At 45.3% G+C, this 12500-nt stretch overlaps 1 protein-coding gene across 1 annotated transcript in view; it reads right to left on the bottom strand.

Annotated features, from left to right (window-relative positions):
- Positions 1 to 12500, bottom strand: part of LOC311035056 (uncharacterized protein) — a 22973-nt gene that overhangs the window by 9393 nt on the left and 1080 nt on the right. Inside the window, exons 2-8 of the mRNA XM_084043136.1 lie at positions 11060 to 11575; positions 8783 to 9252; positions 6086 to 6320; positions 5218 to 5306; positions 4363 to 4421; positions 2810 to 2976; positions 633 to 798 (exon numbers count right to left, since the gene is read on the bottom strand). Coding sequence (XP_083899262.1) covers positions 633 to 798; positions 2810 to 2976; positions 4363 to 4421; positions 5218 to 5306; positions 6086 to 6320; positions 8783 to 9252; positions 11060 to 11575 — 1702 coding nt within the window. The remainder of the gene's footprint in view (positions 1 to 632; positions 799 to 2809; positions 2977 to 4362; positions 4422 to 5217; positions 5307 to 6085; positions 6321 to 8782; positions 9253 to 11059; positions 11576 to 12500) is intronic.

Below are 12500 nucleotides of genomic sequence, written 5' to 3' on the forward strand. Positions count from 1 at the left end.
AGTGAAGCACGTTTGCTACTACCTGGCTTATTTCTAACCTATAATGTTTTCAGATACATATTTTAGTGTGCAGATTAAGTGTAAAATGAGTAATACACTCACCTTCAATGAGATTAAAAACGGAGCTCTGTAATTAAAATCAGCTGTGTTTGAAGAACGTGCAGCTATGGGAATCAAACAGGTGCATGTAATCAAGATTCATTTATATTCATGAAGGCTGCATTATGTCATCACGCAGCACGTTTTCGTTTACAGGAAGTAATTAAGATTGTCTTTTTAGGGACTTTAGATATAAAAATACACAAAAATGTTTTTTTTCTTCTTTTTTTTTTGCATCTATTGTTAGGTATGCCCATATGATGACCACGGATATGCTCTAAAAGTGTGAAAAACATATTTTTCATTTCACTACACCTTTAAGTTATTTATCTTATCTGCTCTGTGCACTTTTTTATTACGAAGCCCTAAAAGGCAAACATTAAAACACAATTACATCGTTAATCGGAAATCGGAATGAATCGTCGACTTACATTTTGTAATCGTGACAGCCCCGTGTGTGTGTGTGTGTGTGTGTGTGCGTGTGCGTGCGTGCGTGTGTGTGTGTGTGTGTGTGTGTGTGCGCGCGCGCTCACCGGCAGACTGGCAGCTGCTGTGGATGGTGGGTACAGATGCCGTGGTGGTGACAGTAGTCAGAGTGGCAGACGGACGAGCAGCTGTGGTTGGCAGTGCCAGGCTGGGACAGACACCGGTAGCCCGCTGGACACTGCAGTAGCCAGTCACACACACTGCCCTGCAGACCTGGAAGGGAGGGGACACACAAAGATGTGTGTGTCACTATACTTGCAGTGGTGTAAAGTAACTATAAGTACATTTACTCAAGTACCACACTTAAGTACAATTTTGAGGTATTTTTTTACTTTAGTGGAGTATTTCCAATTGTCTATACTTTTACTTCTACTCCACTACATCTAAGAGGCAAATATTTTACTTGTACTCCACTACACTTATTTGAAAACTTTAGTTACTAGTTACTTTGCAGATATGAATTATTACATTATAAAACGTACATTAATCACTTTAGCCCTATTTTATACATAGGCTGTTTGAAAATAGCCGATCTACAAGCTCACAACGCGTCGCGATGCGACGCGTTGTGAGCTTGTAGATCTGCTATTTTCAAACATTTTAGTACTTTTACTTTTGGTACTGTAAGTACATTTTGATACCAACACTTTTGTACTTTTACTCAAGTACATTTTGAATTCCAGTCTTTCAGTTGTAACAGAGTACTTCTACATTGCAGTATTGATATTTTTACTTAAGTAAAACATTTGAGTACTTTTTGCACCACTGTATACTTGTGAGGACCAAATGTCCCCACAAGTAGATGATAATTTTTTGTTTTATTGATTATTTGTTTGTTTTACTACTAGAAAAAGATTCAGGTTGGGATAAGTGCTAACTGTTAGAGGTAGAGTTATCCTTGATTATACTTAGTTTCGCGCTGGTGTCATGCACCACAAAAATAGCCGATCTACATACTCGATCTACAAGCTCGATCTAGAAGCTCGTAGCTTGTAGATCGGCTATATTTCTATATTTTGTAGATCGGCTATATTTCCCATTCTTAGCTTACGGCTAAGAATGGGAACAAATTTCGTAAATGGCATTCATAGAATCGTCATCCCGACCTAAAATGTTGATGTCCTCACAAGTATCGTAATACAAACGTGTGTGTGTGTGTGTGTGTGTGTGTGTGTGTGTGTGTGTGTGTGTGTGTGTGTGTGTGTGTGTGTGTGTGCGTGTGTGTGTGCGTGTGTGTGCGTGTGTGTGCGTGTGTGTGTGGGGGGGCGTGCGTGTGTGTGCGTGTGCGTGTGTGCGCGCACGCGTGCGTGTGAGCGTGTGTGTGAGAGAGACCTTTGACTTTGTTCCAAACGTGTTGACTCTGAGATACAGCCACCAATTGTTTTTTCCAGACATGTGTCATCATGGTTCACAGGGTTCAATGTTGTAAGAAAGTATTGCGATTGCAAGATGTTTGAACTTAAAAGCGGTTTAAGTTTTACAAAATTAAAGCAAAAAATAATAATAAACATATTTTTGCTGTCGAGTAGAAACCTCTTATCTCCATATTGTAACTTTTTGTGTTTTTTCGTAAATTAGCGCCTACCTACTTGATCATACTACAGCGTCACACAAAAGCATCCAAAAGTAGCAGATCTACAAGCTCGAAACGCTGCGCAAAGCGACGCGTTTCGAGCTTGTAGATCTGCTACTTTTGATGATTTTGAATTTGAATCCTGAAAAGTAACAGTTTTGGACATATATGAGGTTTTCACCCGACAGAGACTATATACTATCTGCACAAAATTTACTGACTTTGCGAATATGGTGAAAGATTTCATCAATATCGTATTCGATTCATGAGGTAAATATTACTTAAAGCTCTAGGACATCGATTTTGGACGCCTCTCCCCATGAAATGAATCTGTGATTTAGAAAAGCGACGCGTTGTGAAGCTTGTAGATCTGCTATTTTCAAAGGATTTTTATACATTTAAAAAAACTTGTGAAATGAGTACTTTTACTTTTGGTACTTTAAGTATATTTTGAATACCAAACTTGTACATATGCTACTACTATACTACTTGTAAGAGACGATTTCTACAATAAGGTATTGATACTTTTACTTAAGTAAAAAATGTGAGTAGCTTCTTCCATCACTGCGACTAAGTATGTATTAATCGGGCTCAAACTGATCTTCTTTGTGACTCCTCCCCTACCCCCCCCCCCCCCCCCCTCAGACTCACCTCCCACTGTGATGTTGGTGACCTTTGACCCCCTGAAGCTCCGCCCCTGGCGTACGGCCCGGGCCAGTCCGGTGCGGCCCAGCAGGGAGGCGGGCCCTTCCTCCGTGCCCAGCCAGTCCAGAGCCCCCCTGGTCCTAAACTCCACCAGGCTCTGCACCGCCAGCCCACTGACAACATCACAGCAGCACATCAGTAAAGGGTTTAATTGAATTTAATTGATAATAGACAATAACCGATAATTGATCTAAAAAATAATAGTCGATTTTGGGGTAGGTCAAATTTCACCTTTTTCGTTGTTGTCGGGCAGAAACCTCTTATCTCCATATTCTAACTTGTGTTTTTTTCGTAAATTAACGCCCTACTTGATCATTCTACAGCGTCACACAAAAGTATCAAAAGTAACAGATCTACAAGCTCGAAACGCGGCGCGAAGCGACGTGTTTTGAGCTTGTAGATCTGCTACTTTTGATACTTTTGAATTTGAATTCTGAAAAGTAACAGATTCGGACAAGTAGCAGTCGGTTTCTGCCCGACAGAGACAAAATTGTAAATATTGAAAATAGTAGATCTATAAGGTTACAAAACGATGCATCGTGGCGCGTCGTGAGCTTGTGGGTCGGCTATTACCTCCATTTTAAAATAATGAAAAATAAAACAAATCATCAGTAGCAGTATTATTCATTAACCTTATTTCTGGAAGAACAGGACACTTATGATATTTCTATTGAGTATTAGAATATAATATTTTGATCAAAACATATCCACAGGTTGAGAACTAGACACAAGCTTAAGTGTTATATTGTGAAAATGTCCATAGACATTCTACCTGGAAATACCATTTGGTTACTGACATTCAAACATTCTGATATGGTCTATACCTGCCGTGGCGTTTCGCCTGTATGCCTAAACCCTGACCTCACAAAAACTATGCATAAACCTAACCTTAACCCTAACTTCACAAACACTATGCATAAACCTAACCTTCATCCTAACCTCACAAACACTATGACTAATCTAACCTTCATCCTAACCTCACAAACACTATGCCTAATCTAACCTTAACTTCACAAACACTATGCCTAAACCTAACCTTCATCCTAACCTCACAAACACTATGCATAAACTTAACCTTAACCCTAACCTCACAAACACTATGCATAAACCTAACCTTAACCCTAACTTCACAAAAACTATGCATAAACCTAACCTTAACCCTAACTTCACAAAAACTATGTATAAACCTAACCTTAACCCTAACTTCACAAACACTATGCCTAAACTTAACCTTCATCCTAACTTCACAAACACTATGCCTAAACCTAACCTTAACCTTAACTTCACAAACACTGTGCCTAAACCTAACCTTAACTTCACAAACACTATGCCTAAAGCTAACCTTAACCTCACAAACACTATGCCAAAAGCTAACCTTAACTTCACAAAAACTGTGCCTAAAGCTAACCTTAACTTCACAAACACTATGCCTAACCCTAAAGTAACCCTAACTAAAAACCACCGGGAAAAGAGGGAGTCAGCCATCACCACCTCCTCACCTGCTCCACACCCCCAGCATCCTGCTGTAACCAGAGGCACTCTGTAGATAGGACTCCACCTAGTGGAGAAGAGGCGCAACAACATCACATCGGCCTGCTGTGGAAACTGCTGGGTTGTGTGTATGTGTGTGTGTGTGTGTGTGTGTGTGTGTGTGTGTGTTTGTGTGTTTGTGTGTGTGTGTGTGTGTGTGTGTGTGTGTGTGTGTGTGTGTGTGTGTGTGTGTGTGTGTGTGTGTGTGTGTGTGTGTGTGTGTGTGTGTGTGTGTGTGTGTGTGTGTGTGTGTGTGTGTGTGTGTGTAGAATTTGAGAAATAAGACATTGCAAGGGCAATTTTTTTCTAGTCCTTACAAGAGAAATGGTTGTTTTATGGTTAGAAAAAAGATTGTCAGAGTCAGGCTTACAATTAGATAAAGATTCAGGTTAGGGTTAGGAAGAGGTATTTAGATGTTAAGTTTAGGTGTTGGGAGAATTAAAGTTATACCTGTTATACCTATACTTAGTTGTACAATGGTGAAATCGCCATCCTCAAGTACAAACGTGTGTGTGTGTGTGTGTGTGTGTGTGTGTGTGTGTGTGTGTGTGTGTGTGTGTGTGTGTGAGATTGTATTAGAGATAGCCTGCACCTTTGACCTTAGCCTAGAGGAAGCCTTTATGACCAAGGTCATTAAGTACCAAAACCACTCCTACATACCATCTCAGAGCTGGGCTATACTGTAGGTTCAGAGTCAGACCATTTGGCAGTCTACAACATACCCACAGACTGGTTGTTACAGGGTTTCAACAATTTGTGTCCTAGCTATATGCTCTCCTTTATGTGGACATGGATACATTGTTAAAATGTGTGTTTTCTCCTACCCAGACAGTGGTGTACTCCTCCAGTCCGTCAGAAAACGCAGAGCTGGAATCTTCTACGAGGATCTGCAGGAGCAGCTCAATAGTCTCCACTGTGGAAGAACCAGCATGATGAGATCATCACATAACTCCTTCAAAAGAACACACACACACACACACACACACACACACACACACACACACACACACACACACACACACACACACACACACACGACAGAAGAGACGATGTCTGTTCTTCCTGGCCTTTTAAAAATGTCCCCAAACCTCTGTTGAGAAATGGTTGGTCACACACCCCTGTTTTTTTTACCTACTGCTATTGTCCTTGTAATGTAATGTAATGTAATGTCCTTCATATACCACAAATGTATATCTAAAGGTAGAAGACAGAGTACAGCAACTTGCAATGGGCCTGGTCTACAAGATACGCAAAGGACCATGTGCCCATGTACCTGTCTAACTACTTCAATAACGTGAGAGACACCCACAGGCACAACACCAGAGGGAGCTCCACTCATCTAACTGTTTTTCTGTACTTTTACTGCTCCTAGTAGTGATGATTTATTGTATAGTATAGTATTGTACCGTATGTCTTGATGAATTGAATACACTGGACCACAATGGAAACAAGCCCTCAGGGCTTTTTACATTATCCTTTTAGCATTATTGTATAACTGTACCTTTGTACCTTTTGCAAATTGTTAATAAAGTATTCAATCAATCAATCGATGTCTAACCTCTCTCTCTCTCACACACACACACACACACACACACACACACACACACACACACACACACACACACACACACACACACACACACACACACACACACACACACACACACACACACACACACACACACACAATACCTTTGAGGGCTGCAGGCTGGTCCGGTACGATGTAAAACCTTGGCATGACACGGGTCACTGTGGAGCTCCAGTCCCGTGAGGAGGAGGGAGGAGAGCTGGACGTTGTGCCCGCTGGAAGACTCCTCTGGCTGGGGTACAGGTCGGTCATGGGTGGGGGTCGCCCTGGAGGACCGCTGGAGGTGGTGGCGGTGGCGGGCGTGAGAGAAGGGGGCGTGTCTGGGCCACCGCCAGAGCGCTGTGAAGAGCAAGTGGTGGAAAGTAACTAAGTACATTTACTCAAAGTACTGTACTTGTTATACTTCTTGGTTACTTTTACTTTCCTTGAGTATTTTCCATCTTTATTATACTATATATTTTTTCCACTCTGCTACGTCTTACTTGACAGCTTTACGAGTTACTTTTTGTAGATCTGCTATTTTTGGCGAATGTTCCCCCCCAGAATAAGCAAGCATGCTGGTTTCAAGTGGTTAAACACAGGCCTTTTAACTTGCAACTGAGTATTTCTACATTGTGGTATTGCTACTTTTACCCATTAAAACCGAGAAAGCATCATTCTGTGTCATTCTAGATTCTAGTGTTGGCTATGCAAAGATAGTAGATCTACAAGCTCACAGCGCGACACTTCGTGCCGCGCTGCGAGCTTGTAGATCTACTATCTTTTTTTTTTTTCATTTTTGAAAAAATTTGAAATTGTAATTGTTGTCTTTTTTAACACAAATCTTCTCTTTTGGGGGGGTCCCTGGCACAAAACATCTTCAGATGGGGGGGTCCACGGCCAAATGTATATGAATTTGGCATGGAAAAAGTTCTAGAAATACTGATTTAGAAGGCATTTGGCCTCAGCTCTTAATGGGTCAAGTAAAAAAGTTACTTCTTCCATGGCTGGTGAAGAAGAGGCCATTGTTGTCTTCTCTCCTCCTCGCCCCCCTCCAGTGTGTTGTTGTTCAGGCTCCGTGGTGGCAGGGGGGGCATGGGGGGCATGGGGGGCATGGGAGGACAGAGCAGTGTGGGTGGTGGTCACATAGTCGGGTGATTGTTTGCGTCTCGGACGCACGGTTGTCGTCGAGAGGGTAGTACTAGAGGTCTGCGGTGTTTGTGTTGGAAGCGTGCGTTCAGATGTGTGTTTTTGTGTCGGCGTCAGAGAGGGCAGGTGTGTTGGCACGTTGTTGTTGGTATCGTTGTGGCTCGGGCGTGTGGGTGGCGACGCAGAAGAAGAAGGGTGGAGGAAGGGTGCTCCGGTGCTCAGAGAGCTGCCATCGGCCCGGCCGGTAGGGGGTGGAGGAGTGTGGAGTCTCTCTGCGGAGGTCAGAGGTGCGGGTGATTGTGTGGACGCGTCACCACCACCACCACGTGTAACAGCGGGCAGAGAAGACATGGGTGGTGCATCATGGGTGGGTGAATAATTAGGCACCGTCGTCGTGTGTGTACGGGAGACCTCCGGTAAGAGTGCACCACGTGTAGAATCGAACGTGGGCGCTTTGGAGTTTGTCGCCGTCCCTCGAGTAGACTCTTCGCCGTCCACGACGTCGGCCTCACTGACGTTTATGGCGTTAAGGTCAGATGATGAGAAGACAGGGTCTGGAGACACTGTGGAGACAACAACGTCCCCCTGAGTGGTCGGTGGAGGAGGAGCAGTCTCTCTGGAACCTGCAGTCAAGCGTAGTCTTTAGTGTTATCATCATCATGGCTGCTTGTGGAGGAAAACTCTTTATGGTTCAAGGTGTCTGAAGTTGTGTGTGACTGATCATCACTTATGTCTATCGTGTTGTTGTGTGCATGTTGCGTCTCTGCTGCTTGTGTCACCGGGCTGCTTGTCCACGTGTTCAGTGTGTGAGAGGACGGGGAGGGTGTGTGTTGTCTTTGTGGAGAGTCTGTTTGGCTCTGTGCAGTGACTGGGTGTGTGTTGGAAACATGGGGTGTGTTGTTTGTGTTTTCAAATTTGCCAGAAGGCACGAATCCATCTGTTTGACTCGGCGTGACGTCGTCCGGCCCCACGGGCGTAGACGAGTCCACTGGACTAATATTTTGATGAGAGGACACTGCCGCCCCGGACTCAGATACAGCGTCCATCTCTGAGCTGCGTGATTGGTTAATCCAGTGCGGCGCCTGAGAAAAGGACACGGCCGTAACGCCGATATCGGAGTCGGTGCCGTTTGAGTCGTTTCTCCACGGTTCACTCGCCGTGTTGTCGTCGGCAACAACGTCAGGTGTGACCGCTAGAGTCATGTCAGCAGGCTGGAGTCCGTCTGTACTCCTCTGACTCCTCCAGGAGGGGGACTGGCTCTGTGCTGCTGGATGCCCATCGCCAACAAGCCCCTCACGTGGGATCCGGGGGGTACCGCCAGTCTCCCCGGGCCTAGCTGGAGAACCGGAGGTCAGGAGGAGAGACTCAGGCTGAGAGCGAGACGGGGGAACATGCTTCACAATGCTTAAGCTGTCCACAGCGGGCTCAGTTTGAAGTGTGTGTGTGGTTACACGTTTATCTCCGTGTTTACCTGTACGAATGACTGTACTTGGGTGTGTATTTGCAGCGGTATCGACCGCTGTATCGACCGCTGCATCGGTCACTGTGTGTGAGCTCTGCGTGTGAGGGAGCGTGTCTGCGTCTAACGTGCGCGGCGTGTAAGAGGGCGTTACTGCGCTCGGTATGCGAGAGGCCGCGCCTGCAGCCAGTGTGTGTTGTGTGTGAAAGCATACATGTGTGCTGCTGCCGTCCCTGGCGTGGTTGTGGCCCTGGGTGACGCGAGCGGCCCCAGACACATCCGCTCCATTGTCTGGCTCTTCCTGAGGAAGAGGGGGAGTTTCCCTATCAGTTGGCCCAGCCGCCACGGTGAGCCCTGGCCGGGGAGAGGAGAAGGAGGGGAAGGGGGGTCGCGGCCGTGGCAACAGGCCCTGATCCCGGAGGGAGGGAGCAGAGACGACGAACTTCGGCCGTACCGAGGTCCACCCCGGCCCTGGAGAGGAGAGGTGACCTGTGGCCCTCTCTGCTGCCCCACTTCCAGCTTCCTGCCCCTGCTGGGGAGCAGCGGGCGTCACGCTTGTAAACCCGGTTCCTGTCTGAGACGACGGGGCTTCGGCGGCGGCGGTGGAGAGATGCTCCTCTTGTCTGGGTCTCCACTCTGAGCTGGAGGACTGGAGTGCCGAGGAATTCCTCACAACTTCCTGGACTGGACAAACGACACAGATAGAGGGAGGGTGAAAGTGGAAAAAACAACATGAGAGCTCTCTCTCTCTCTCTCCAACACACACACACACGCACACACACGCACACGCACACGCACACACACGCGCGCGCGCGCACGCACCAAAACAATGCGATAAGAATTTTCCTAGGCCGTACTGACAGATTTACAGCTCTCTCACAAATGTGTGTGGTTGGAACAATAGCTTTGCCATGGTTCTGACCCAGCCCCGCCCCGTGTAATCAAAGCCCTCCACACACACCACTACAGTGGAGCATTGCTGTCATTCATTCCGCCTTCTACTGTAAACAACAAAACCCAATATTGGCCACGACTTTTCGTGTTGCATCCAAGAAGAATCACATAACATAACATAACATGGGTCATACGTAATTACAATAACCCCTCGTGGATGGACCCAGCCCCTCTCACTTAGGTCACTCCTAACTTCACTCCAAAACATCCTTAGTCCGGAATCCTCGTGACCCGGCTGTCAAACTAGGCTAATGAGCAGTTAGGGTTATTGGCTCAATAACTCCTAACTGGGTAATTGCGTAACTTTATTGACAGCAGACTTCACTTAACAGTAGATGATAGATTCTTGATCCGGAAACCGGTACCACCCAAATTTAGAACAAACATGGGAAAATGATCATTCTACTGCTCTGCTGCCACCAAAATGTGGAATGCCCTGACACACCAATAAAGCAAGGGTTTTCAACTGATTGTGAACCAGGGACCACCACCCTGACTAAGAATCAACCTGGGGACCATTGGTCTGAGGAATGTTTTTAAATGTAAATAAACATTAAAACAATACCGTTGTTAAAGAATATGTTTAAATAATAGTCCATCAAATGTCAGAAAATGTTTGAATAAATAGACGTGCTGTGGGAGAAAATGCTTGAAATTAAATGATGAAGGTTGATGAATGATGATGGGCTTGATTTCATTCGTTGCACGATACTACGTGCAACAAATTAGATCAAGCCCAGGCATTATTTAACTGAAATATACGAGTGGTCCAGAGCTCAAAAATAATAATAATGATGACTCAATCAGGCAATCCGGTACACTTCCCCTTCTTGAGATTCTAACTCCCTTTTCTGTGGAAATGTCTTGACCTCCGACTTAGCAGTAACTGACAACATTGTCTTCACTTTCCTACATTACTAATAGCAATGGTCAGCAATTGCATGTGGTCAGGGACCACACCTTCACAGACCACCAGTGGTCCACGGACCACCTGTTGAAAACCCCTGCATTAAAGGATGTGTAACACTGGTCTCTTTCAAAACTGACCTGAAAAAAAAAAAAAACAGGAGACCACAAGGGGAGGTATTAAATGTAAATTCCCATGGAAAAAAAGGTGTCATTCACTGCTGCCGTTTTTCCCTTTTCTCCTTTGTACATAGAAGTGTTTGTATTTGTTGAGGACATGTATTATTGTGTTAATTTCCTACGCTATGTTGATGAATTGAATACATAGGACCACAATGGAAACAAGACCCCCAGGACACTTTTTTGTGTAATACTTTCAGCCTAAATGTCTTCTTACTGCAATGGTTCTCAAACTTAAACATGTCAAGGTCTCCCCTTAACTCTGACAGTATACAAATGGAACCAAATGGACCCGAATGGGTCCATTTGGTTCCATTTGTATACTGTCAGAGTTACAGACTTGTAAGGGTCAATTTAGAACCCCTCCTAAAAGGAATCAGAGAATCCCAGGAATCCACTCTGAGAACCTTACTGTAACACGTTCTCACTAATTCAATCAATCAATTCTCACCATAATAGGCCAACTGAGCAACAGCGTGTGAAGAAGAGTGTCCTCCTCCTCCTCCTCCTCCTCCTCCTCCTGTCCTGGCGGTCAGGGAGGCGGTGTCTCTGTCACAGCCGGACAGCAACACGGGGGTCTGCCCGGTCTCCTCCAGGACCAGTTCTTCACCACCCTGGTCCCAAACACAGCGCACCCAGATGCGTGGTGGTGGTGGTGGTGGGGTACCACCGTCCATGTCCACCCATGACACCAACTTTAAAAGTACCGTTTGGGTGGACGGCACGTTGATCACCCAGGTGCACAGCGTGTCCAGCAGCGGTGGGGGGCTGGTGGTGGTGGTGGTGGTGGGGGTCTCCTCTGTCTGGTTGTGTGTGGGCGGTGTGAACGCGTTGTTGTTGTTGTTGTTGTTTGATGTTGTCACAACCAGCCCTGGTAGAGACAGACTGATGTGTCCGCTGGGCCGAGTCGGGTCCAAGAGGACCGTGCCACCGCACCGTGGGTCAGATGATGAGGCCAATGTTTTACCTGTAAAAAATAAAATGAATCAACATTGCTGTCGGGCAGAAACCTCTTATCTCCATATTCTACCTTTCTGTGTTTTTTCGGCAAATTAACGCCCTACTTCAGTGGTTCTCAACCAATAGTCCGGGGACCACCGGTGGTCCTTGAGGGGGTTCCAGATGGTCCCCAGCTAAAGATGGAGAGCTGGTAACCAAATGGACCCTTATAGATGTTTAACTCTTGAGAGTGTAAAATGAAACCAAATGGACCCTTACGGGTCCATTTGGTTTCATTTTACGCTCTCAAGGGTTACATTATTGTTAAACATCTGCATTACTTAATTTACAAGAAGTCAATTAGATAATGTAGAAGAACATTATACATCCTTATACATTATCTCTCCTATGGTACCAACATCAACACAGCATGGAATTGTGGACAAAATCCCTTATCCAACGATAACAAAATATTCTAAGTTTTGGGTCTGAGAGGCTAAATCTAATCAAACGGTGGTTCCGTGGTTCAAACGCAGAATAAATAATGGACCTTGATATGAAAAGGCTTGAAAACCACTGCCCTACTTGATCATACTACAGCGTCACACGTGCGTTTTGATCTTGTAGATCTGCTACTTTTGATACTTTTAGAATCACATATGAGGGTCGGATGAGGCCAACGTTTCAGAAGTTCTTTAATGAGATGGTTGGTTTGGGGGGTAGCGACTATAGCCACCCCCGGCCATGGCAATTTGAACTTGCAAAGAAGAGGCAAACCTTCAAAACCGCTCTCAAAACCCACCTCTTCAATCTGGCTTTCCCCTGCTATCTGCACACCCTCCTGTCTCACCATTCCACTGTTTTTATTGCTATAAGCTTATTCCTTAGTCTTAGCCTTTTCTTGGTGTTTTTCCCTAATAAAGTAGGTTTTATTTTGTTGTTTTCTCCTTCCC

The sequence above is a fragment of the Gymnoscopelus microlampas genome (genome assembly GCF_963454915.1).
Source record: "Gymnoscopelus microlampas genome assembly, chromosome: 2".
In the NCBI taxonomy this organism is placed as follows: domain Eukaryota; kingdom Metazoa; phylum Chordata; class Actinopteri; order Myctophiformes; family Myctophidae; genus Gymnoscopelus; species Gymnoscopelus microlampas.